Genomic DNA, 24,935 nt, shown 5'->3' with positions numbered 1-24,935 from the left:
TTAAACACAGAAAACATTTCAAACTAAAGGAATCTTTATTTCATTTAAACATGTTAAACATGAACTTGAAGAATCTTCTTCCTCATCTTTATCTAGTGGCCATCGTTAGGACACTGACAGGTTCAAACATGGCCGACAGTGGAGGAGCTGACTGTCAGTGGGTTTTCTCACACTTTCAAAATAAAAGACGATTCATTCCTCTGACTAAAAGCTCTGCTTCAAAGTAAGAGTTCTTCACTTCACAGAAATGTAGAGGAGTAAAAGTCAGAAGTTTACAAAAAGAATAATACTCAAGTAAAGTACAGGTACTCTATAAATATACTGAAGTACAGTACTGAAGTAAATGTACTTTGTTACTGTCCACCTCTGACCTTAAATATAAAATTATAACCAGCTTTAATTTCAGCTGGTGACTTTAATCAACTTTACACACTTTAAGCAGATTAATCCAGAGAGAGAAGTCAGGCTGATTTTAATTATTAATAATTGATCATTTCTACATAATTTGAAAGAAAATGAATATTGACAGTTAATGATTTATAGGTCCACATTTCTACTGAAGGAGTTGGTTCCTGTTCGTTGTAAATTTGTTTCCTCTTGGTAAAAATGAGGTGATAACAACATTTTAACATCTGAAAACAATCGATCAATCAACTCCTCATTGTCTCTTTCCTGTTTCCAAGTAAAAATAGTTTAGTATTAAAAGTATAAACCCCTCTGAGCTACAACGACCACATCAAACAGAACAAACTTCTTATCTCCCGCTGTGTACAAGGTGTGACATTTATAAATACACTCGGCTCCTCAGCAGCTTACCTCGTCTGTTCTTCTGACACTGACTGATATTTAAATCTCTTATTATCCACAAAACATCAGATGAAGCCGCTCGCTATCACCAGCGACTCCTGCTCCTCATGACGACCCTCTGCTCATGTTTTATAGCCCTCTGCACACACACACACACACACACACACACACACACACACACACACACACACACAGTATGCTATCATCATCCCACACTGGTGTCTGAACGTCACAGAGTGATTTGTTATGAAACCTCTGCAGTGACAATGGGTTGTGGAACATTTGCGTGTGCGTGTGCGTGTGTGTGTGTGTGTGTGTGTGTGAGTGTGTGTGAGTGTGTGTGTGTGTGTGTGTGTGTGTGAGTGTGTGTGTTGACGAGCCTTATCAGAACACACACACCACACCAGTGACACACAGCTACAAGTGTGATTATTCACTTCACAATCAGACTCCCCTCATAAAGGATTTATGAATGATTTATAACTAGTTTATTAATTAGCCTGTTTACACATTTATAAACTGTTATAACACATTTGATAAAACGGGGCGACGGTGACCTGCTGCTTGCCAAATAGTGAGCCCACGTCTCTTTGTTTTTCTCCCTCATCCAGCAACACATCACATCACATCACCTTTTTACCAGTTATAAATGTAATATAGTTTTATATAATATCACTTGTTTATAATTGTTTACTTATGATTTATAAAGTGACGGTGTGACGACGAAACCCTCAAATGTGAAGAAAAATCTTTTCTTTTTGTGACGTAATTCGAGGAGTCGAGGTCGTTTCTCACTGACGTCACCGCCTGACTTCTCGAATCTCATTTACTGTTCATTGTATTTAAGAGACGACTTTCAGGTTTTTGTCTTGATTGTTTGGTGACAGACTCGTCGTCTCTCTGTGTTTGTGAAGCTGCGAGTGAGGGAGAGTCAGGTGAGTGTTTCTCTGTGTGGCTCTGCTTCTTCATGTGCATCGCTTTAAAACCCTGAACAAACACGCAGAGAAAACCACCTGTCGAAGGCCTTTAAACAGATGATCTGGACACAAAGGCGAACGCAGAGAGGTGTTTACTTTACCTGAAGAGAGAGACGACGGTTCATACACTGAGAGAAACACTGGTGACTCATTAGTTCATAAAATCCCTGTGAACTTCATTTGATTTTCTATCTATTTTATTATTATTATTTTAATATTTATACTCTTTTATTCTTACTTTAGGAAAGGGAGGGGTCAAAGTGTTGTTTTAATGTTTTCATTATTATTATTTATTTATTCATTTGTTTTTCTTCACCATAGATTTCTGTCATTTGTATTAATGCAGATTGTGTGGACCAATGTTGTGCTGAGCTCTTTGTTGTTGTTTTATTTTTGGTTGTTAAAAAAACAAAATATACTAAAAGAAGAAGCAGTAAAACTAAATTAAAAAAAAGGATTTTCAGCAGATAAATGGACTTAAATCTGCTGTTTTATTTTTCTGAACAACAAATCACTGTCTTCTCCAATCGCTGCTGAAAACCTCCGTCCATACTGCGCCTAAATAAAATATATGACATCACAATGTAAACGTCTTTACATTTAGCAGAACTGGTTTTCCACATCGCTCATAAAATCATAATGTGAAATTTTGGGCTTGTTTGGTGGAAGTTTAACTTGGTCACTTTACTGTCTGTAAGAGATAATGTTTCTTTTCTTATATATTCTGCTTATGTCTCTTCTTTTAAGTGAAGTCAAGGGCATTTATTATTTATATCAACTGTAACTTATAACCGTTTGATATTCCAGGCTTCAGTGAGTCTGTGATTGGCTGATAGTGAGTGATTCAGCGCAGCAGCAGCAGCTCGGTGTGATGAGCAGGTGGAAGCAGGTGAGGGCAGCAGAGACGAAGTGATCAGGGTCTTGGTGCAAAAAGGCTGATAAACGTAGAATCAGTCATCAGATCATCAGACAGAAACATGAAATATAACGCTTTTAAATAATGATCACAAATAAATCCACTCCACAGGTGACACCTGTACACGGCAGGTGTCACCTGTGGATCAGACAGCTGTATATGTTTATACAGTAATATTAGATAAGTCACGTGTGTTTCCATATGAAACCATTCAGCGCTGCTGTAACCGCTCGTGGTCGTATCCCTCCGCCACTCAGACTAGTTCCAGGTTGAGTAACGGCTTAAAAGTGTTTTCTGAGGTCACACTGACCTTTGACCTTTGACCTTCAGCTATCAAAATCTCATCAGTTTGTCCTTGAGTCCAGGTGAATGTTTGTGCCAAAGTTCCTTCAAGGTGTTTCTGAGACATCGTGTCGAGGAGAACGGGACGGACAGACGGACAAACCTGAGAAAAACAAACGACAGAAACACTGTCGAGAAAAATCGTTTTTCTCTTGAAAATCTACAGTAAATGTAATTTCCCTAAAGGAAAAACAGGCAACACGTCTCTCATTGCTGTCCAGAGCATGACGAGAGCACGAGAGGAAGCAGCTGAACGTTTCCCAGGAAGAGCCGATTATAACTTGTACAGTTTGAACCATGAAGTGAAATCAAACATGTAATTATTGTTCTCCAACTGAGGAGAAAGGAGCTGTTAGGTTTCAGTCATTAACCACGCAGCGAAGCGTCAGGGAGGCCGACGGTCCGACAGCGTTCGCTCAGTCTCTGCAGCGACACACGGAGGAGCTGCAGACAAACACATGAAACTTTAAATCTCTGTGCTGCTTCTGGATCAGATTCATGGTGATCACAGCAGGAGGAGAGAGGAGGAGGAGAGAGGAGGAGGAGAGAGGAGGAGGAGCAGAGAGGAGGAGAGAGGAGGAGGAGGAGCTGCAGACAAACACATGAAACTTTAAATCTCTGTGCTGCTTCTGGATCAGTGGAAACAAAGACTCACTGAAGATCTGCTGATGATTTCAGCCACTGGCAGCTAAAAACAAGTGGGTCAGATTCATGGTGATCACAGCTGGGGAAGCTCCCACGCTGAGAGGAGGAGCAGAGAGGAGGAGGAGCAGAGAGGAGGAGCAGAGAGGAGAGGAGAGAGGAGGAGGAGAGAGGAGGAGCAGAGAGGAGAGGAGAGAGGAGGAGGAGCAGAGAGGAGGAGGAGGAGCAGAGAGGAGGAGAGAGGAGGAGGAGGAGCTGAGAGGAGGAGGAGAGAGGAGGAGAGAGGAGGAGCAGAGAGGAGAGGAGAGAGGAGGAGCAGAGAGGAGGAGCAGAGAGGAGAGGAGAGAGGAGGAGGAGAGAGGAGGAGCAGAGAGGAGGAGCAGAGAGGAGGAGGAGCAGAGAGGAGGAGGAGGAGCAGAGAGGAGGAGCAGAGAGGAGAGGAGCAGAGAGGAGCAGAGAGGAGGAGCAGAGAGGAGGAGAGAGGAGGAGAGGAGCAGAGAGGAGGAGAGAGGAGAGAGGAGGAGAGAGGAGGAGCAGAGAGGAGGAGGAGAGAGGAGGAGGAGAGAGGAGGAGCAGAGAGGAGCAGAGAGGAGGAGGAGGAGAGAGGAGGAGCAGAGAGGAGGAGCAGAGAGGAGGAGGAGAGAGGAGGAGCAGAGAGGAGCAGAGAGGAGGAGGAGGAGAGAGGAGCAGAGAGGAGGAGCAGAGGAGCAGAGAGGAGGAGAGAGGAGGAGGAGCAGAGAGGAGGAGCAGAGGAGCAGAGAGGAGGAGGAGGAGCAGAGAGGAGGAGGAGGAGCAGAGAGGAGGAGCAGAGAGGAGGGAGGTCTGAACTCACAAGGAACTAAACTCACTTTTCAGAAATTCAGTTTAAAGCTGTCGACACCAAACTGCAACAAAAGGTTTGTAAAAATACCTGATTAAACACACTTCTTACTTGTGTTCACTAGCAACACACACTCACACACACACACACACACACACACACACAGACACACACAGACACACACACACACACACACACACACACACACTTAGCCATGCCATATGGAGCCAAGCAGCATCAAGTGTCATGCCTGCTCCACACAATAAACACCCAGTCGACCGTACCTTTGTGTTTTCTTTTTCTCCACCACGTTATCCCTCCATCATTTCTCTCCTCTTCAGGTTATTCCGAAGCAGAATCTCTCCATCCACGACTCGCTCCGACGAGACATCTTTAAGGCATCTTTACAGCCGGCGGCGTCGACTCACGTCGACTCACATCCCCTCTCTCTCTCTCTCTCTCTCTCTCATAAAGCCTCCCACTCAGTCCCCCTCTCCTAGACCAAAGAGATGCTTGTGAATATTTAATGGAGCTATTGTGCTCGTGTGTGAGCGAGTGAATGGGCAGCGTTGGCAGCGAGTCCGTACTTTCTGAAAGAAAAATGGTCAGTCCGCCTCGGAGCGGCAGGGACAGAGGCAGCGGGGAGGGGTCAGAGGTCACCGACCCTCACCTGCTGAACAGCTGAGCAGACATCTAGGTGTGCAGGACGCTACCTGTTACATAAGAATAACATTGAGATGAAGCAGTGCACTTCTAATGAGAGCTTACTGTGTATTTAATGGTCATACTTCTCTTCCTCTCACGCTGCAGACAGGAACTCGCTGTAGCATCATCCCCGGCCGTGGTGGTGGAGAAATGAGGCAGGACCTGGCGGGACCTCCCCCCCCCTCTTTTACAAGGCAAGAGAAATGGGCTGGGGGTTGCCCAACACAGGAACGATTTTACTTTTCTGATCCAGATTAATAATAAAAAAAATATTATCGACAAATAAATTCTAACGGATTATTAAAGACTTCATTGAATTTAAATGAAAACTTTCAGGTGACAGAATATTTCTACTCCAGTGTTGCTGCTTTTATTTAAATAAACTGTGGCACTACTTCTTCCACCATCGGACGTTTCACCTTCATATTCAGCTGCTGAAGCGGGAAAGTGTCTCTGTGCTCGTCTTAAATCCCAGTTTACCTCCGAGAATGATTGTGACGACGCAGCGAGCTGGTTCCGAGGCCACTTTTTTATTTTAACAAATATCAGACAAACTTAATTCAAGTGTTTTTTCGTGTGTTGAAACGTGTGGAGAGGAATCACTCAGCAAGAAGATTCCAGATGAGGAAACACAAAACTCCATCTAAAAGATTCCACATGAAATATATTTTCTCATCTCAACATTCATTGTTATAATGTACGATGACTGATCTTGAAGATATGAGTAAATGAAAGAAACAAAAAAGTGTTTGAACTTGATCTTAATAAAAAGGTGACTGGACCAAGTCAGGGCAGGTTTGTCCTCTCCTGTCCTCTGGACCAGGTCCAGGTGAGACGCAGCTGAAATATACCAGTCTTATTGATTCAATAGAATAAACACAAGGACGTATTTAATGTTTTATGGACTTTATTTCCCCGTTTTCTCTTTTAGAATCAATGCATCTTCTTTATCTTAAAAGGTAAAATAAACCAGTTTCCGTCCACAACCATAAGATCTGGTCTCTCTTCAGTTTTTGCTTTTGTTTATTATCATATACAAAATAAGAATGGCGGCTATTTTCCACTGCTGTATATCTACTGTACAGTACTTTACCCCCCGACCCAGTTAAGCTCTTCCTGCTCAGCCTGTCCTCCGTCCAATCAGAAGCTTGTTTTACTTCTTAACGATCTGGATGACGTCCTCGTGCTCCATGATGTGCGTCAGTCCGACCCTCTGTGGGCTGTACTTGGTGCTGGTTCCCTAGACGACCAGAACAACAGGGACGATGTGTTTTAAATCAGTGAACTGGATTTTGGGAACTAACTCAACAAACTGTTAAACGGTAGCTGCAGCAATTCTTACATTTGTTTATGAGGTCTGAAAAAGAAAGATGTTCTCTCTTCTGCCTCTCATGTATCATGGTTCAGTAAAACCTGCTTTAGCTTTGAGCTGGAGCACGTCTAAACCGAGGTTCCCCCAATTACTCATTTCAGGAAATTATGCAACATGTGTGCCAGAAAGCTACAGACACACATGTAGTAATATAAACGCAACATGTAGTGTGTGACTGGCACGTAGAAGCAGTTCGCTGGTGAACTGTAGGAAGGTCAGAGAAACTCCGAGACACCAACTGACCTCTCACCTGACGGGTCTCACATGACCACAGTCAGTCAGACTGCTACACAAAGCACCAGCAGCCCCCTGTAATGTTATTTCATATGTCCAGTTTTTTTTTTTATCTTGTTATGTCCATGGTTTTTACAGCAAAACTTATGACCTATGAGTCACTGTTGGGCGCTAGTGATTTTTCAAAATAAAAGTTTTTCCTTTAAATGATTTCAGAGCTGTGAGTTTTGTGCACCGTTGCAGCTCTGATGCCACAACTGGAGGTACAGCAGTGAGCAGGTCAACATGAGAGAGTTGGTTCAAACAGTTTATGGGACAAAGGTCAAACAAGTAGATTTCCAGAAGGTCATTGCCTCTGAAAACCTGAACTTACCCAAACGAGGGCATATTTGAACTGGCTGGCTAAGGTTCTGTGGATTCGATGGCACTGCAGAGAGAAAACAAAACAGTCATGTTTATGAACATTCATATGAATTCTTAACCTAGGAATTCGTATTATGTATGTATGTATAAATATTCTAGGGTGATCAGATGTCCCCGGAAATGTCCCCATTTTTAACTGCGAATTTAAAAAAACAGATGTCTAGCGCTGCGCTTGTTTTGGCCAACAGAGGGGGCTGGTCATTAGCTACAGCAGCTTCAGAAAATAAAGCTAAAAATCAACAAAATTTTTTCAATAATTTTTTTCTTTTTTGTTGTTGTCTCTGGGCAGAGAAAAGGTTAGCTGGCTCACTCATTGGTCAGGAGTTCAGCCAGCCAGAACTTGAAAAAACAGTTTTTATGTTGGACGAAGTGAAGAAGAAAAAGTTACTCGACTGTCTGCAACAATATTCACAACCTGGAATACTCTTCTTTTGATCTGTGGACAATTACGAACTAAAGGAATATAAATAATCAAATAGATATAAATAGATAGACAGTTGGACTTTGCAATAGCTTCAAATGTAGGGAGTCGTTTTATCATTCGTCCTGCACCATTGTTTATTACAGTACAAGAGTTACCATGATCAGAATACTCCACCAGGACTGTCCCTCTGTTTTATTTCATGACCAAAAACATTGGATATTTTAATGATATATTGATGCCGAATTGGAAATGTTTCATGTGTTTTCATTTCAGAAATCTGGTCACCTTAGGTTCAGCTTGATATGAACAATACATGAATGTGTGCATACATATGCGTTTTACGTACCACATGTTCTACACTTGCTCCTCTTCTCATGATGATGGCATCATTAAAGTCTGGGCGCTCTGATGGGAATAATAAGAAATGGATAAAAAGTTCATTTAAAAGTGATGTATTCACGTGCATGTGACAGACGAATGGGTGAATGAGGGCAGATGCGAGTGTACCTCCTCTTTTCTTGGTATAAATGCAAATCAGCGACAGGTATTCCCACAGCGTCTCCAAAAGGTAGTCCAGGTTCAGCTTCATTCCACAGCTGAAGTCCATACAAGCAGAGAGAAGGGGGAGGGCAGTTACAGTCATTTACATACATGCAGATAGTAGTTTTGGTCGAGGGTTGTCATCTCGCTGTTATTCACACACCTGATGACCACACTGTGAGGTCTGCGAGCCAGGCGGTCCACTTCTTCGATGGAGATTTGATCCACCTTATTGTACACCTGGAAATCACAAACAATATGAGGGAGAGAGAAAACTACTGCGAACAAAAAACAGACAATGAGAGTGATTCTTTATGTTTTCAAAAAAGGTTTTATATGGGTTCAAAAAAATTTAGAAAAATCATCTATAAACTAAAATCCTTTCAAAACAAGCCTTTTAAATAAACTGTAAACACAGACGGTGGTTAACAAAAACAGTTAAAAGGTACAAGGCCCAACATCCTGAGGAGTATTGACCTACATATAGGCAAGGCATGTAAACTCTGTTCCCAACGATGACGTCGATGAACTCGTCTGGAGTGCTGTCCTCCCTGAAGAGCACTTCTGCATTAAAGATTTCTGAGGTGGGGGTTAAAGAAATCAACCAGATGCTACTGCGAGTCGTTAAAGAGTGAAGCTGACACGTACACACTGTTGCTTTCAAACATGTGTGTCCTCTGGTTGTTGCATTTTGTTTTATAGTTCTGGATAAAAACTTGCAGAATAGAAATAATCTGTCTAAAACATCTTGTAAAGCAAACTGTTAATTCCTTGTTCCTCCACTTGACCCAAGTATTTAATTCCCTGATTTCTCCATCTGCTATACATCTCTGCAATCTAATATTTTCTACAAATTCATTTACTAGGGGGAAACCTAGAAACAGCGAGAGAGAGGGAGAGATCGTCAGGGAAATATTCTGGTGCGTCTCCTCTGTCACTGGCAGAATGAAGGATACTGTATTCGTGAAGGATGAGCTGAACGAGCTTCTCTGAGCAGTGGGTGAGAGGAACTGTGGAGTTGTAGGAGAGGCCGCCTCCTTTCTTGGGCTGCAGGGAAAGTCCAAAAAAAATACAAAACATTTTGACCAAGTTTAATACGACATTGCAAGGATTCACTCTGGAGAAAACGGGCTTCACAAGTCATGTTATTATATTATGTCAGTTCGTTTGTCCATCCAGCACAAGCAACAGCTAATAGACAGATGTCCAGGAAATTAGCTGCTGATGTTCATGGTCTCCTGATACCAAATGTATGTGGTGACCCCAAGAGATGCAAAAAGCTTACCTTGAAATAAATATTGGGTTTCGTCCTGTTGAGTCTGATCCCCACCGACTCCAACTCTTTTTCTAGAAGTGTTCTAGAGACATTTAAATAAAAGTTAAGAGCAAGTATAAGTTGATTAAAAACATTACAGTCACACACCCCTCAAAGTCCTTCTAACCAACACACAAACATGGAGCGTCACACACCTCTGAACTTCTCCTTTGGTAGCATCCAACATCATGATGACAACATCTGCTGTCCTGGCAACAGCAATGACCTGCCGACCTCTGCCCTTACCTATTAAAAAAATAGGTCAAAGGTCAGTATGTCACGATGGCCTGGAAGCTAGGTCTTTTCTCTAAACTAAAGGAATTACAATCAGTATTTCTGACATGTAGGCAATGCTTACCAATTTGTTGTTAATCATTTATTAATAGTTCTGATCAAATTAAACCATAACATAAACAGGTACATTACAAACCTTTAATTCCAGCTCACCTGGGTTTCAAACAAATGACAACAACATGGAAGCTGATCGTACCTTGAGCAGCACCCTCAATGATTCCTGGCAGATCTAGCAGCTGGATGTTGGCCCCTTTGTACTGAAGAGCAACGAATAACAGTGTAAACGACTCATCAAGTTGTTCATCGTCAATTTGAAATTGCAAATGAAAAGGTATGTATTGGTGTGATGTAAGTTTACCTCTATGACGCCAGGTATGCAGGTGAGGGTCGTGAATTCATAGGAAGCAGCTTCACTGGCTGTTGATGTCATCAGACTGAGGAAAGTGGACTGCAGGACACAACAGAGTCACATTAGACCAACAGATGTTGACCCTTGGTTTTTGCTGGCTTGGTTATGTGCTTTGTTAAAAACGTGGCTCTGAGAGAAAGAACGGCATCATCTGTCTGACTCTTCAGATCCCGACCCAGAACCACTACCTGTCATCCACCATGCTGACGTACCTTACCCACAGAGGGGAAACCGATGAGTGCAACACGAGCATCTCCTGATTTCATGACATCGAAGCCCTCGCCTTTGGCCGCCGCTGACTTGGAGGGCTCCAGAAGCTGAGCTCTGTATTTGGCTAGCTTGGCCTTTAGCAAACCCAGATGGTACTCAGTGGCTGGAGGACAGAAATGCAAAAACAATCTGTTACTGAAAAGCCTATTTTTACGAGGTCTGATGACGTAAAAGGTCAATTTTAAAAAGGTCAAATCATATCAGTTTTACTTGAAGGCAAAAATGATAATAGAGGATTGTTCCTTTAATTGTTGTGGTCAATGTTATCAAGCTAAATGTCAGTTCGCGCGCCTAACTTTGTGATATTAATGAGTAACATTACACTGACAGCGCATACACACACACAAGCACGCGCACGCACGCACAGCTGGCTGCAAGTTCATCCATGATGTAGCTAACAGTTAGCTGCTTAGTCTGCTCTCTGTCACCTTTGTTTTTCTGTGTCCGAGAAATTTCTTTCTCTATTTCCGCGATTTTCTCCAGGATCCCCATGGCGGCGTTTCAGGTGTTGCTCCAGCTACACTGTCAGAGATGAAATAAAAACACAAACGTGTCACTCCACAGTTGTTAGCTTTGTTAGCCTCCCGGCTAACCGGCTAACAGTGCTACCAAACAGTTAGCAAACCGCAACAAGAGCAGTGAGTCAGCAAGTGGAGCTTTAAATGAGTATCTGCAAAAAACACATGTGATGTCAGGAGTTTAAAATAATGTAAAATGATAGATATTTACACTTTAACAGAGGCTACACTCCGCGGCATGCACACTTAACCGACATCACCAACCGGAACACGTTCCGTTCCCGTCATCGGTCCGGGAGAAACAAGGAAACGCATCCGGACGAAACTTCTGCCCCGTGCACTTCTCTCGTTCACATCGTTCGCAGGTATTAAGGAAGTGAGCAGCTTCACCGTGGCGAGAATAAAGTATTAAATAGAGATAATGCGTCCGTCCACAGGTGGTGTGTTTCCTAGCGCGTGTCACCGTCACAGGTCGGTCAGTTATTAGGTAAATGTAGAGAGCGAACATGGCTGCGCCCACAGGACCGAGAGGACCGTCCGCCTCCATCCCGACCGGGTTTGAAGGTTTTCCGTTTGCGGTGGGCGGCAGAGCATCGGAGGACGGCTCCGGTAAAGAGCAGGAGCAGACCGGGGAGGTGAAGAAGAAGCCGTGCAGGGCTTGTACGGACTTTAAATCGTGGATGAAGGTCCAGAAGAAACAGACGACAGCTGCTACACAGGTGACAGGAGGTCAAGGCGGGTTTTTGGGGTTTTTTTTTTTTTTTTTTTGGAGGATCTGTGGAGATGCTTGTTTCCATAAAACTTGGTTTGACTAGATGATGATTAATGATCTGGGTTCAGTTGTTTCAGCGTCACTGTGTCAGAGCTGCGGTGCTGCATTACAGCGTTTACCTGCGTGGTTGTTTAACCTGTGACGTCAGAGGCCATTTACAACAAGTATAGAACATATGTATGACTTTCATCATCGATCAATCTGCAGATAGTTTTCTCGATTCATTAGTTAATAAATAATAATAATAATCTTTATTTATACAGCACCTTTCAAAACACAGTTAATCTTTGTTTGCTTTACAAGACGAGATACAATTGAGGATGAACAATAAAAAATGAATGATAAACAAAACATTTAAAGGTTTAATGCAGTTGGCTTCACTGCCTGTGTCAATATGAATTACCAGCTTATTGACTCCGCTGTGTTGGAACATCTGCTTTCACCCTCCAGGAGACAGGAGCTGCTGAGTCAGAGCCACAGGAAGACCCACAGTGTCCTCTGGACAGGGGAGAGCTGGGGCGAAACACCTGGTCCTTTCTGCACACCATGGCAGCGTATTACCCCGACCGTCCGTCTTCCACCCAGCAGCAGGAGATGGGGCAGTTCATCAACCTCTTCTCCAAGTTCTTCCCCTGTGATGAATGTGCAGAAGACCTGAGAGAAAGGTCAGACCACAGCACTCCTGTAGATTTAATATACAGTCACATATCAGGCGTTGAAGTAGAAAGACTCACCGAAAGGATCTTAGCAGTCATTTTGCACATTTTATTTTACTATCTTCAAATCACAATACTGCTGACCAGAAGGCCACATGTGTTTTAGTAGGTTTGAGTATGGTATGTATATCAGTGTAAAGAGACCTAAACCCTTCTGGAGTCTTGGGAAATACAATAATCATGTTTGATTTACATGAATATAACTTTATTTATACAGTCATGTAGAGACGAGCCGAGAAAACCAGCTGGAAATGCTGATGACATGATTTAATACACATCATTTATTAAAAGAAAGCACTAAAATATTAAGTTTCTAACATTAATTTATATTTTCAGTTAGAGAAAAAAAAGTTAAAGAATTAAATCGCTTTACATTTTTTACAACCTTAAACTGAAGATTTGTAAAAATCCTCACACTGCACAAAAAGAGGATCCAAGGAAAACGTGTAGGTGGAGTAAGAAGTTGAAAAGATCGACCCTGACCCCAGAGGGTTAAACCAAGTTTCCTCTCCACAGATTAAAAACCAACCAGCCGGACACCAGCAGCCGCCACGCTCTGTCCCAGTGGTTCTGTCGTCTCCATAATGGCATCAACATCCGGCTGGGGAAGCCTGAGTTCGACTGCTCCCGTGTGGACGAGAGGTGGAAAGACGGATGGAAAGATGGTTCCTGTGATTGAAGGATTGCGTCGGGACTGAGCTCGCGTCTCTGTCGTGGAGAGACTTCATGTGATGAGAATGAGTCTATCTCTGTGGTTAGTTAACACAACTGCTCTGGTAATAAAACATAAGGATACAAAACAAACGTGCATTCCTCTCTGTTTCTCACGTCACGGCTACGACTCACGGTAAAAACGAGTTTCACTGAATCTGCTGTGATTTCAGGTGATTGAGGGGATTTAAAAAAAAAAAAAACGTGGGATTCAGATTCTGCACACAGTCTTTTGTGAAATTGAAAACGTGCAGGGAAACATCTTCTCAACGCTCCCTTTAAGATTTATTTGCTGTTTTACTGCTTCGCTGCGTTACCAGGCCGACTGCGACCTGAATATCTGTGCACACGCTGAACTGTTCATTTTTCTTGCATTGAAGTCCAGACTCAAGCTGGTGTTTTTGGATTGATAAATTATTTACATCTGTGTTTTCTGTTATTAGCTGCAGTTTGGACTCGTGTTCGACCCAGAGTGTCAACAGCAACACAAAATCTCATATATTCTTAAAATGTGTGAAAAATATTTATCACAAAACTTATATTTGACATGGTAATGATTACAGACTGTTTCTTCATTGTAATACCTCTCTGTTTGTGTGTTGTGAGGTGCTTTACCTGGAGAGTATGTGTGTTTTGTTTTTGCATAATTCAGTGCTGAAATAAGAAATATTTAAATTTTCTAATTAAATTATCATTTAAGTGTGATCAGCTGCTTGTTTCTCTCTTTCATGTCAGTGTAAATAGTTTTTCAGTCATACAAAATAATCACTTTTGAAGACTTTGGTAACATTATTATTATTATTATTATTATTATTATTAATAAACACCTGTTAGTTGCAGAACCATGTGAAACCATTCTCCACAGTCAAGGACTTAGAGGCCGACAGCTCGGCCATGTGACCTGCTGTGTGTGTGTGTGTGTTATTAATACACATAGTGATCATGAACGTGTTATTAAAGGAACCAGTAAAGGACACACTAACACTCTAAAACAAGTCTAGTCCTCCACAGTGAATTTTTATTTTAGTGTGATAATCAACCTATGAAGTGTTTTTTTAAACACCAACATTTCACGTTTCTCCTGTAATTAACATTTATGTTCAACTATTGGACTTTGACGCCACTGTCCTCTAGTGGCCTGGGCCATGTATGTATGATAATGTATAGCGCAGCTGCCTGTCTACATTGTCCATTTTCATAACACAATTCGTACACTGTAAAAAAAAATCTAATTTTGTGTGTGTGTGTGTCAAGTGGCAAACTGCCGTGACGTCGCCCAGTAGTGTGTTAACTGCCGTTTTGAAGCCTGAGTTTGGCTTAATGGACGTCGCCATCTTGGTTTTTGGCGCCAGAAGAAACCATGTTTGGATGAGAGGGTGGAGCTGGGGAGGAGGGAGGGGTGGATCTGACCTGTGTCCTCGAGGACACCAGGTAAACCCACCTGCATCAGCAGCCTGACAGCAACAGGCTCCTGGCTGAGCCGTGTGAAGACGCTGCTAACACAGTTAGCTGTCACAACTGTTACATTAGTCTTACAGGCTAATATCATACATGTGAGGAGTAACTTGTTATTGTAGCTGAAGTTAGCATGTGTGCTAACGTTAAACTGTGAAACCACAGTGTAAAACGTTTTCTAACACTAAGACTGATGATGAATAACGGCTCCTTCCCTCCATCACTTATGGACGGCTGCAACAGCTTCCAGTCGACCTGTCAGACTGTTGCTCCGTCCTCACTGAGCTATGAAGGATTATTTTTACATCTCTACTGCAATTTATACTTGTTACTAAATAAGATTTATCCACCTCTTTATTATGCAAACTTATCTTACCCGGCGGCTAGCTCCCAGCCCCAGCTGCGGACTTAGCCCCCGACTTAGCCCCCGACTTAGCCCCACTTCAAATTAGGCTCAAAATGATTTTGATCTTATAAAGTGATGTTTACAAATAATTCCAATATTTGTAGTTTTAAATCAAACTTTGTAAACCTGGAAAATAAATCTGCATGAGAAATTCAAGTTTGTGCACGTGAAAACTAATCGTGCTTGTGGCAAAGAGATTTGTATTTGTTGAGACTGTGTGGATCAAACTGAACTAATGATCGGTGGTGAGGTTCAGAGAATCAGGGGAAGAAGAAAAGCTTTTGTGGACGTCTGTGTTCAGAGATAAAGAACTGAAAACTGTAAAACTCAGTGAGCAACATTCCCAGTGTGAGACACTGACAAGGACAAAGTTTGATCCTCGTCACTTCAGTGTCACTGTGGGAACTTCTGACCAGAGTTTTACAGTTTTCTTCTCTGTATCACGACACAGATGTCGACAAATCCATTTCTTCTTTTAGTCTTTGTTCAACCTCAACACTGATCGTTCGTTCAGTTTTGATTCAGACTTTTAACAAATACAAATCTCTTTGACACAAGCGCATTACATCTGAATATATTAAATAAAAGTGTTATAAAGTCGATAGTGGTGCGTATGTTATTTGTAATTAAGTTTCCAACCCCACTTTAGTTGAAATACAGACAGACTTAACAGTTTAATTAGCATTTCTTCAATTTATTATATTTGATGAGAAATGTAAGGAAATTGATCTGAATCTGTAAATATTGTATTTAGATTTTGCTTCTACAGGTTTTAACTTTACTTTACACTTAAAGATTCAATGTTGACACAAATACTGCAAGTTAAAGTTTGAGATGATTTTAATCTGTTTTACACAGTATTTTTTACTTTGTCTTCCAAAACAAAAGGTTTACTTTACAATATTAAGCTTGTGTTAATGTTTCATTGATTTACACTTAATTTTATTATTAGGAAAAAGTTTCTCTGCAGAAACTTTAGTGGCGTCACTTTATTTAATGTGTTTGATCATAATAAATTAGTTTTTCTCTGTAGAAATATTAATGAAACTTTCCGTAAATTTATTGTTTTCACACTTTATTTGAATTAGGACATTTTACTTTAATTTTACAGTTTTTGTTTGGCAGCTGCTTCCAGTCATTTGACCGTTTTTTAACGATTTTTTTTTTTACAGTTTAATATTAGTGAGTGACAACACTGGTCTGAAGCAGTTTCACATGCATGTCTGGACTGTGATGAGAATTGTATTTAATTAACTGTTTATTTCATGTTTTATTGAATTTGATTAATATTCAGAATATATTTATCAAGCAGTCAAATCAAGCCAGTTTCATTTATGTATTTACCTCAAAGGGTTTTACAGTTCATCTCTGCCTCACCAAAGGGCTTCACTTTATGTTGAGACAGTTGAGTGTTCAAGTAAATCTTCATTGTTACAGCATTAATTGATAAATATCCCATGATAAGTGACTTGTGACTTTAATATTATGTGGTATTTGGCACAGCTGCATCATCATGAGACCGTTCTCCACGCCGTGTGCCAGAAATTAGCAATGTTTGTGACTGATGGTCGACTCAGGCAGGATCTTCCTCTCAGTATATTGTTTGCAGCCGACAGTCTTTGGTGTTCCCTCCTTTAGATCGGGTCGACTGTTCCACTGAACCTTTATAAAAGCTCCAGGGCGGCAGCTGCCGGTCACGAGCATGAGGTCATCCTCACTGTGCCATTTTTCTCTAGGGATCTAGTGGTTTTACATATGTGTGTGTGGAGTTTATATTCCACAACAAAACTGTACATTTGTAGATATTGTATTGGCTCTGATGATATATATATTATTATTATCAAAATAACATTGCTATAAAATAAAAATCACATATCGCCACACATGCTTTTTGTTGGAAATAGCTGTATAATGCTTGATGTTACATGTTCATAATTGCAACCTGTGTTCATTGAGCATGTTTGTGTTTTTTATAATTCAAAAAGCTTCATTTTGTTCTGTGTGTTTTTATGTCCAACATGTTGATACAGCATGTCAGATAAAAGAACAATTGTTAGGTGATGTGCTGAAAAAAAGATTTTAAAATGTGTTATATTAAGGCAAAATCAAAACTATTAAAAACGGTCAAATGAGCTCTTAGACTCACATTAAGACACCCACACAGCTGTTTTCACCTGTTTTGATCAGACCATTTACACCTTTATTATTCTTATTGGTAGCTTGTGATAAAGGAAAACTAATGCAGGTCATAATGCAGGTTGATCTTTCTGCAAAAATAAAAACCCTGATGATATCACAGTGACGTCATCAGGGTTTAACACAGACTGGACTTGAGGCATCATAACTATGGGCGAGGAGTGTCAAACGTGTGGATGTTTATCCAACCAATCATGAGCAGCGTTGAGGGGAGAAACTGTTCACTTGAACAGATTTCTGACAGGAAACACAGACATGACGTCAATAACCTGTTGGCACCACTGCCAGTCATGGAAATACAATCCAATATTCATCTTATTTTGTAGGAGCTACACAGGCCTGAACTGTCTGGATCCGGTTTCACTTGGTAATGAACTGCTACAATAATGTGATCGGATGTCTGAAACGTTCACGTGGTCCTAATGTGATTTATTATTTTCAGGCCTGAACTGTCTGGATCCGGTTTCACTTGGTAATGAACTGCTACAATAATGTGATCGGATGTCTGAAACGTTCACGTGGTCCTAATGTGATTTATTATTTTATTTTAGAAAGTCAGAATTCTGAGTTTAGAGTCAGAATTATTTTTTTTTTTTAAATCACATGTGGTCCTATGTGATTTTTTTTTTTTTTGGATTCTGACTTTAAAGTAAAGAGTTTAAAATCAGAATAAGGAAACAAAAAAGTTTTAATTTTAACATTTCTATAGAATTTTAAAGTCTTTGTCGTAAATGGCCAACCCCACCACTGTCTACGGCGTGGGCACGACGGTCGCTCGTGCACGCGCCCCCACTCGCCGCGTCCGTCGCTGTGCCCGCGCGCCTCTGGGTGCGCGCAGGAGGACCCGTCCCTACAGCAGCGGAGCAGCAGCGCATCCATCCTGCCGTGGAGCCGCGAGCGTGGAGCCGCGAGGAGCACACAGAGAGAGAGAGAGAGAGAGAGAGAGAGAGAGAAGATGGACGGAGTGGGATCGTTCGGAGCGGGCCGGACCGGGTCCACCATGGACCCGATCACCTTCGCCAAACAGCCGCAGACCATCCTCAGAGCGCTGTCCTGGGTGAGAGCGGGTTTTTACGGCTCTGCTGTTTGTGTGTGTAATAGTGTGTGTGTTGGAGGAAGGGGGGGGGGGGGCCCCTCTCTGTTGTCGTTGCGGCGCGAGACCCGTGACGTGTTCTCACTGCAAATATAGACCCTCAGAAATCCACCGATAATCGATGAGCAGGGTGTGTGAATGGAAACCGTGAACTGGATGTGTATCAGCACTGGGGGGGGTGTTTCTGCAGAGACGGACCGTGCAGGGTGTAACCCAGGCCTGCTGGTTATCTGACACCCTCACCATCAAACATCTGATTTTATACAGATGTTTCATGGGGCAGAAACCGCTGTATCCTCACACATCCCCATTTTTTAAATCCCTCCTGCCCACGGGTCAGAAGCAGAGTGTGTGTGCAGCAGACCGGACCCGGATTGTGGAGAAAATAAGATCCATATTCATGTTCCTCAGCCTCCTCGTGCCCGCCGCTCGTGCAGTCGTTATTTTCTTCTTCTGAAACACAGCTGTGATGTTGACCAGACAAACCCGCTTCATTTTTCATCTCCATCATGTTTCCATTAATGATTTTGCTGATTTAACCCTAAACGGTCGTCGTCCGTCATCTCACCTGTGATTGGTCCGTGAACATCGTTACGCACGCAGAGCCACGGAGACGCGTCGTTCCCCTGGCGTTTGATGTAACGCATCACCTTTGGGTGACACGGAGAAGGTCTTCTACGGCAGAGTGGACATCTCTGAGACACCGGGGACAGCTCTGTGTGGAGGAGACATCATTTCATCCTCATCAGTGTCTGTTCCGCGTGGAACCAACATGATGTGGCTTTTTCTCTGGTGTAGGAAACAGGGTCCAGTCCTGAGCTATGATGCGGTCCTGTCATTGGCTTATCACAGAAACAGGCCTTAATATGAGAGTGGAAACAAAAACATTATTTATATTTTTATTTTCGTTTCAGGATTACATCCTTTCACCTGAACTGTGCTGCTCTGCTGATGGTTTGTCGGCCCACAGGTTGGGAACCACCGGTCTAAACTATAATGCAGCATTACAAAGGAAATAACAAGAATCTCAAAACTGAACTGAAGCACAAAAGCAAATGTCCAATGTGTGTTAGTTGCACCAGAAGCTACTGCCACTTGTTCACTGTGGGTTTACGCTCACGTTCCTGACTGAAATAAAACAACTCATATTGTTCTTATATGGCTCCAGCTCTTCATCTCTACATCATCAGAAGTAAAAAATCAAAGTATAAAGGAAATAACAAAGAGAGAGGGAACGTGAACCAGAGTCAAAAATAGTCGAATAGTTGCTGAATTTCCTTTGAAACGAGCTAAAAACTGTAATTTCCCACGACCTCATAATGAGGCAAAGACTCTGCTTTACGTTTCTCTTGACATTCACAGATGCTGATTCATTACAAGCACCGAGTGTGTGTCTGCTCAGATTATATCCACATGTGATTAGTTTAAAATGTGGACCCGACATTATCCCATTGTGTGCACCTCCGCCATCATATGACCCAAACCCCCAAGTGTGGGTGCATTTTTCTGTGTGTGTGTGTGTGTGTGTGTGTGTGTGTGTGTGTGTGTCACACGGCCCTATTCTGCCAATGTGTGTTAGTCAGCTGATCGGTGTCAGTGTGTCCAGAGCAGAGGGAGGGAGGGAGGGAGACAGAGGATAAACTATAGGGATCAGATGTAAAGAGGGGTGTTGTTGAGGCAAATGGGACGAACCAATGAGGGGAAAAAATGTTACAGCATGAGATACAGAAACCTTTATCACAGTTCCTCTTTCGGTTTAAACGCCGCCTCGGGACGATGTGATTCTTAAGGGGAAGTGAAGCATCCACCTCTTCCGTCAGTCAGAGAGAAAGAGCGGAAATTAGGTTAATGCTTTTGGTCTGAGCTCGCTCAAAGAGACGCTCTCTGGTCGAGCTGCCTCCGTCCTGTTTCCAGTGAGTCTGCCACTGGTTAAAGTGAGGGATATGGTGATTGTCAAAGCAGTAATTTGTACGTTAATATCCCATCTGCCTCACTGCGTTTTCTCTCTCCCTTGTGTCCACCCTCTCCTCTTCCTCTTCCTCTTCCTCTTCCTCTTCCGTCCACAGATATTTTCCCTGGTGGTCTTTGCTTCCATCGTGAACGAGGGTTACGTCAACATCGGCAGCGAGCGTCTCCACTGCGTCTTCAATAAGAACGCAGACGCCTGTAACTACGGTGTGTTCATGGGCCTGGTGGGCCTGCTGGCGTGCTCCTTCTTCTTCCTGCTCGACTACAAGTTCTCCTCCATCAGCTCCGTCAAGGACAGGAAGAAGGCTGTGATGCTGGAGATCGGCTTCTCAGGTGAGGAGGAAACCACGGGCGGTCACATCTACAGCCAACAAAGTTCTGTTGCCAGTTTTTGATATGATTCTTACAGTTTTCCAAGAGGCAGGGAGGACAGGTTGGACATTTCATAAGTGAGCCTGTGATTCAGCAAATGTCCAGAAGCAGACTGGTTGGACTGAGCTTACCAGATTTCTGAAATGAAAACCGGGGACATTTCCAGTTCATTGTCAATATAACATTAAAATATCCAATGTTTTTACCTATGAAATAAAAAAGAGGGACAGTCCTGGTCCCTACATTTGAAGCTATCGCAAAGTCCAATTGTCTGTCTATTCATTGATTATTTATATTCCTTTAGTGCAAAAGTGTCCACAGATCAAAAGAATCAAAAGTCTACTAATGTATTTTCTATTTAAATGGGACGTTACAAAGTAATTAGCAATATCAGTTTTGAATTTAAAAGTGGGGGGGCCACTGATTATAGGTTATACTGGTTATAGGTGTAACGTTCTTTCACAATGGGAGTCACACATTCAGTTAGCAGACTGCAGAGACACACAAGCCATAAAAAGTGTCCTTGTTAATGCTTGATCATGCTGAAAGGCCGGATTCAAAGGGCCGGATTTCCCAGAAATACCAACGTTTAGCCGACAAGACGCACTTCTTTGTTTCAGATCACTGTTTTCTTGCACCAGACGAGAACAAGAGACATGAAACCTGTAAACCGACATTAAAGTTGTCAGAGAAATGAGAATATTTTTCTTTTCTAAAAGGAACAAAGAAAAGCTTCAGGTGGATTTGATTTGGAAAAACAACACCTGTACCTGACTGTGTTTGTAGAGTGAAGCAGGGATTTACCTTCCTTTCTGTCATAACACAGCGTCTATGTTCTGCTGCTTTCTGGCAGGTTTCTGGACCTTCCTGTACTTTGTAAGTTTCTGTTTCCTGGCCAATCAGTGGTCACGGACCACGCCTGATGAGCTGCCACTCAACCAGGGGGCAGATGCAGCTCGGGCAGCGATCGCCTTCTCTTTCTTCTCCATAATCACCTGGGTAAGGATATACAACCACACACACACACACACACACACACACACACACACACACACACACACACACACACACACACACAGAATAAAGACTCAGTGTACTGAGTAATACCAGGTACAATACAGAGTCCAGTACAGAGATACTGAACCTAACTAAGTTATAAAGCAAATTCATTTCCTGAACAAACAACAAACAACATTTCCCTCAAATGGAAGGATGTTTTCCACACCCTGTCCTTAGGCCTGAATTTTGACCCGTTATTGGAGAAAATGAAGTAAGCCTGACTCCAAACAAATGCTGCATGTTGTCTTTCGCTTCTCTTTGAGCCAGGTGTGCAGTATTACTTAGATGGAGGGACGCTGCCCCGCCCACCCATGCTCAGTGGCTGGGGGACATTATGTCCTGTCTGAGCCTTGATAAGATCCGATCATCAGTCTATAACTCAAACAAGAAGTTCCTGAAGATAAGGGAACCGTCCCTAGAATACTTTCAAAATCTTCAGTCAAATTAAGGATTGATTTCTCCTTTTATTTATTTTTAATTTTTTGTCATTCAGTTGATTTTTGTCAGTAATAGAGATTATAGAAGTTCATCCTTCCTTTGTAATTGAAACTCGACTTCCTGCTCCTCTGTGTAAAACTCCAGGGGAGAAATAACATGTTCTGCTCCTTGTAATATGGACATGTGCTGTAAGGTTGAAATATATATGTTGTACATTTTGGTAATGTAATACTACACTGATGCATCCACTGTACACTATACGAATATGCATGCTGTCCATTTGTTGAAAATCTAATAAATAGATCTGAGACGAAAAAAATTCTCAAAACTCAACTAGACAGGTCAAGTCAAGAGTTTTAATTATCTTACTGTTTGATTTTTATATATGTACCTTAACTAAAGTAAACCATCAGGAGCAGGAAAAAGAAATCATCAGGACATCCAGCTCAACTTCTCACTGAGCTATTAGACTTCCCAAAGAGAAAAGTTAATAACACTTCAAGCAAAGGTTCAGGATTAAGGCCTCCCTGATCAGTCGGCCCCCGGTCCCTGCGCCTGGTGGGTCCGTTTGATCCATCCGCGACCTGAACCGTGAGCAGTAATCCATTTCTGAATAAATTGAAGGTGAGAAACTGGTCATGCATCTGCTGACCCACAGTTAATCTTATGTGCTGCTCAACAAGGAGTTTAGAGGCATCAACAGTTTGTTTGAAATTTCACACAAATAGTTTTGAACATACAAAAAAGCATAATAATAATTATACAAATGAGCTTTTTGGCAGAGTTAGATGAGAAGATTAATTCCACTGTCATATGTTTCTGTTAGATATGAAGCTAAAGTAAGGTGACCAGATTTCTGAAAAGAAAATCGGAGACATTTCCTGTTCAGCATCAATATATCATTAAAATATCAAGTGTTTTTACCTACGCAATAAAACGGGGACAGACCTGGTGGTGTATTTTTACAGAAGAGGATTAGGACCACACTTACTGTTTTACTGTAATAAACTTTGGTGGGGGATGCCTGATAAACTGATGACTCTCTACATTTGAAGCTGTCACAAAGTCCAATTGTCTATCTACCCCTCGATTATTTATACTCCTTTAGTTCGTAAGTGTCCACAGATCAAAAGAATCAAAAGCGTTTTTCATTAAAGTATTCCAGGTTGTGAATATTGTTGCAGACAGTCCTGTAACTTCTTCTTCTTCACTTCTTCCAACATAAAAAAAATGTTTTCAAGTTCCAGCTGAGGGGATTTGGGTATGTTTGTTTTCGTTAGTTTACCAGCTAACCTTTTCTCTGCCTAGAGACAAAAAAAAAAAAAGATTTGGATAACTCTATTTTGTTGATTTTAGCTTTATTTCTGAAGCTGCTGTAGCTAACAACCAGCCCCCTCTGTTGGCCAAAACAAGCGCAACACTAGACATCTGTTTTTAATTCACAGTTAAAAACGGGGACATTTCCGGGACCAGCTGCAGCCCCGGACAGGACACCAGAAATGGGCACTGTCCAAGGAAAACGGGGACGTCTAGTCACCCTAAGCTAAAGCTAGCAGCCAATTAGCTTAACTTAGCACAAAAACCAGCTACATGGGGAAACACATATCCTGACTCTGACCAAAAATAACCCTAATAATCCCTAATTTTACAAGGGACTATATCCCAGAAACCTTGTTGACTGGGAGCAGTAACTTCCTGGAGTTTGACAACAGGTGGATTTTGTTGCCTTTGGACAGAGTCAAGCTCTTCTCACTTGTTTCCAGTATGTATGCTAAGCTAAGCTAACCAGCTGCTTCATATTCAACATACAGACATGAGAGTGGTGTCAAAAAGATAATCCTGCTTTTAAAGGAGGTTTCCTGACAAATATCTGCTCATGAAAACTGAACTTTCATGATTTAGTTTGGCTTATTTTCACTAGAGCAGTACCTAAAGTAGTCATTCTGATTTTTCCATCTATTGCCCCCCCCCCCCATAGGCTGGTCTAACGGTGCGTGCGGTCCAGAAGTATCTGCTGGGCACAGACATGACCCTGTTCACCACGGAGCACATGGACGGCGGCGCGCCCACCCAGCCGTACCCGTCCAATTCACCGGAAGGTGGCAACACTGAGACCACAGAGACCTACCAGAGCCCACCATTCACTGAGAGCAACGCAGCACCCACATACCAGGTTCCCATTTACTAGATAAGATAGACCTGATGGTGGGGAGAGGAAGGCCGGGAGAGGGATGAGGTGAAAGTTAAAGAAAATTGCTTTCCGTGATGTTACACGTGCAGTTGTTTATGTGTTGATCTGAGCTGAGTTTTCACTAACTGTTAAAAAAAAAATGGCCTCTCCTTCTTTGTTTCCTCCTCTCGTTCCCGTTCCTTCCTTTACATTCCAGCTTTCTCAGCACTTTTCTAGACCTGTATGTTGAACCTGCTTTAGCAAATCCTCAGTGTCGTCAGATCAGAGCAGATGAGAGACAGAGAAAACCGGAAGAGGAGATACAGAAGAGGAGGCCTCTTTGCAGTATTCAAACACTATTTTGACAAAAAAAAAAAAAAAAAAGAGATGAAGGAATTAACAAGTGAGTGACTCCACCTCAGAGCAGTATTACATTACTAAATATAGCGCAGAAGGCACTCACGTCCGCCACCTTCATCTTTTCATTCATTGAAGTGTCAAATCCCCTTTCATGCCAAACAGTGACGGGGGAAAGTTTCTTTAGCTACAGTACGATCTGGCTGCCCCCCCC

General features: G+C 42.2%; 3 protein-coding genes and 1 long non-coding RNA gene across 4 annotated transcripts; 3 read left to right on the top strand and 1 right to left on the bottom strand.

Moving 5' to 3' along the window:
• The first annotated feature begins 4,467 nt into the window (after nucleotides 1-4,467).
• Nucleotides 4,468-5,444, top strand: LOC147817380 (uncharacterized). The gene is made up of 3 exons (XR_015436445.1): nucleotides 4,468-4,580; nucleotides 4,979-5,201; nucleotides 5,315-5,444. It is a non-coding gene; the product is annotated as an uncharacterized LOC147817380 (long non-coding RNA).
• A 654-nt stretch (nucleotides 5,445-6,098) lies between these two features.
• On the bottom strand, nucleotides 6,099-11,360 carry drg2 (developmentally regulated GTP binding protein 2). The gene is made up of 14 exons (XM_023395829.2): nucleotides 11,220-11,360; nucleotides 10,919-11,012; nucleotides 10,433-10,593; nucleotides 10,170-10,259; nucleotides 10,008-10,068; nucleotides 9,673-9,763; nucleotides 9,488-9,560; nucleotides 9,159-9,249; nucleotides 8,684-8,781; nucleotides 8,366-8,442; nucleotides 8,170-8,258; nucleotides 8,009-8,067; nucleotides 7,189-7,242; nucleotides 6,099-6,449 (listed from the first exon to the last, which is right to left on the bottom strand). The coding sequence occupies exons 2-14, from the start codon at nucleotides 10,980-10,982 to the stop codon at nucleotides 6,363-6,365; spliced, it is 1,095 nt and encodes a 364-aa protein (XP_023251597.1). The 5' UTR covers nucleotides 10,983-11,012; nucleotides 11,220-11,360; the 3' UTR covers nucleotides 6,099-6,362.
• A 154-nt stretch (nucleotides 11,361-11,514) lies between these two features.
• Nucleotides 11,515-13,912, top strand: gfer (growth factor, augmenter of liver regeneration (ERV1 homolog, S. cerevisiae)). The gene is made up of 3 exons (XM_023395830.2): nucleotides 11,515-11,727; nucleotides 12,231-12,445; nucleotides 13,013-13,912. Exons 1-3 carry the CDS (start codon nucleotides 11,515-11,517, stop codon nucleotides 13,173-13,175), a joined length of 591 nt encoding a protein of 196 aa, XP_023251598.1. The 3' UTR covers nucleotides 13,176-13,912.
• Nucleotides 13,913-18,129: 4,217 nt separating this feature from the next.
• On the top strand, nucleotides 18,130-24,929 carry syngr3a (synaptogyrin 3a). The gene is made up of 4 exons (XM_023395789.2): nucleotides 18,130-18,321; nucleotides 20,424-20,658; nucleotides 21,551-21,696; nucleotides 24,173-24,929. The coding sequence occupies exons 1-4, from the start codon at nucleotides 18,220-18,222 to the stop codon at nucleotides 24,380-24,382; spliced, it is 693 nt and encodes a 230-aa protein (XP_023251557.1). The 5' UTR covers nucleotides 18,130-18,219; the 3' UTR covers nucleotides 24,383-24,929.
• The last annotated feature ends 6 nt before the right edge of the window (nucleotides 24,930-24,935 follow it).

Source organism: Seriola lalandi, unplaced genomic scaffold (assembly GCF_002814215.2).
Source record: "Seriola lalandi dorsalis isolate HSWRI2012SDOR001 ecotype SW California unplaced genomic scaffold, Sedor1 jcf7180002054969, whole genome shotgun sequence".
NCBI classification, from domain to species: domain Eukaryota; kingdom Metazoa; phylum Chordata; class Actinopteri; order Carangiformes; family Carangidae; genus Seriola; species Seriola lalandi.
The sequence above is the reverse complement of the archived record's forward strand: the minus strand, read 5'-3'. Positions and strand labels throughout refer to the sequence as shown.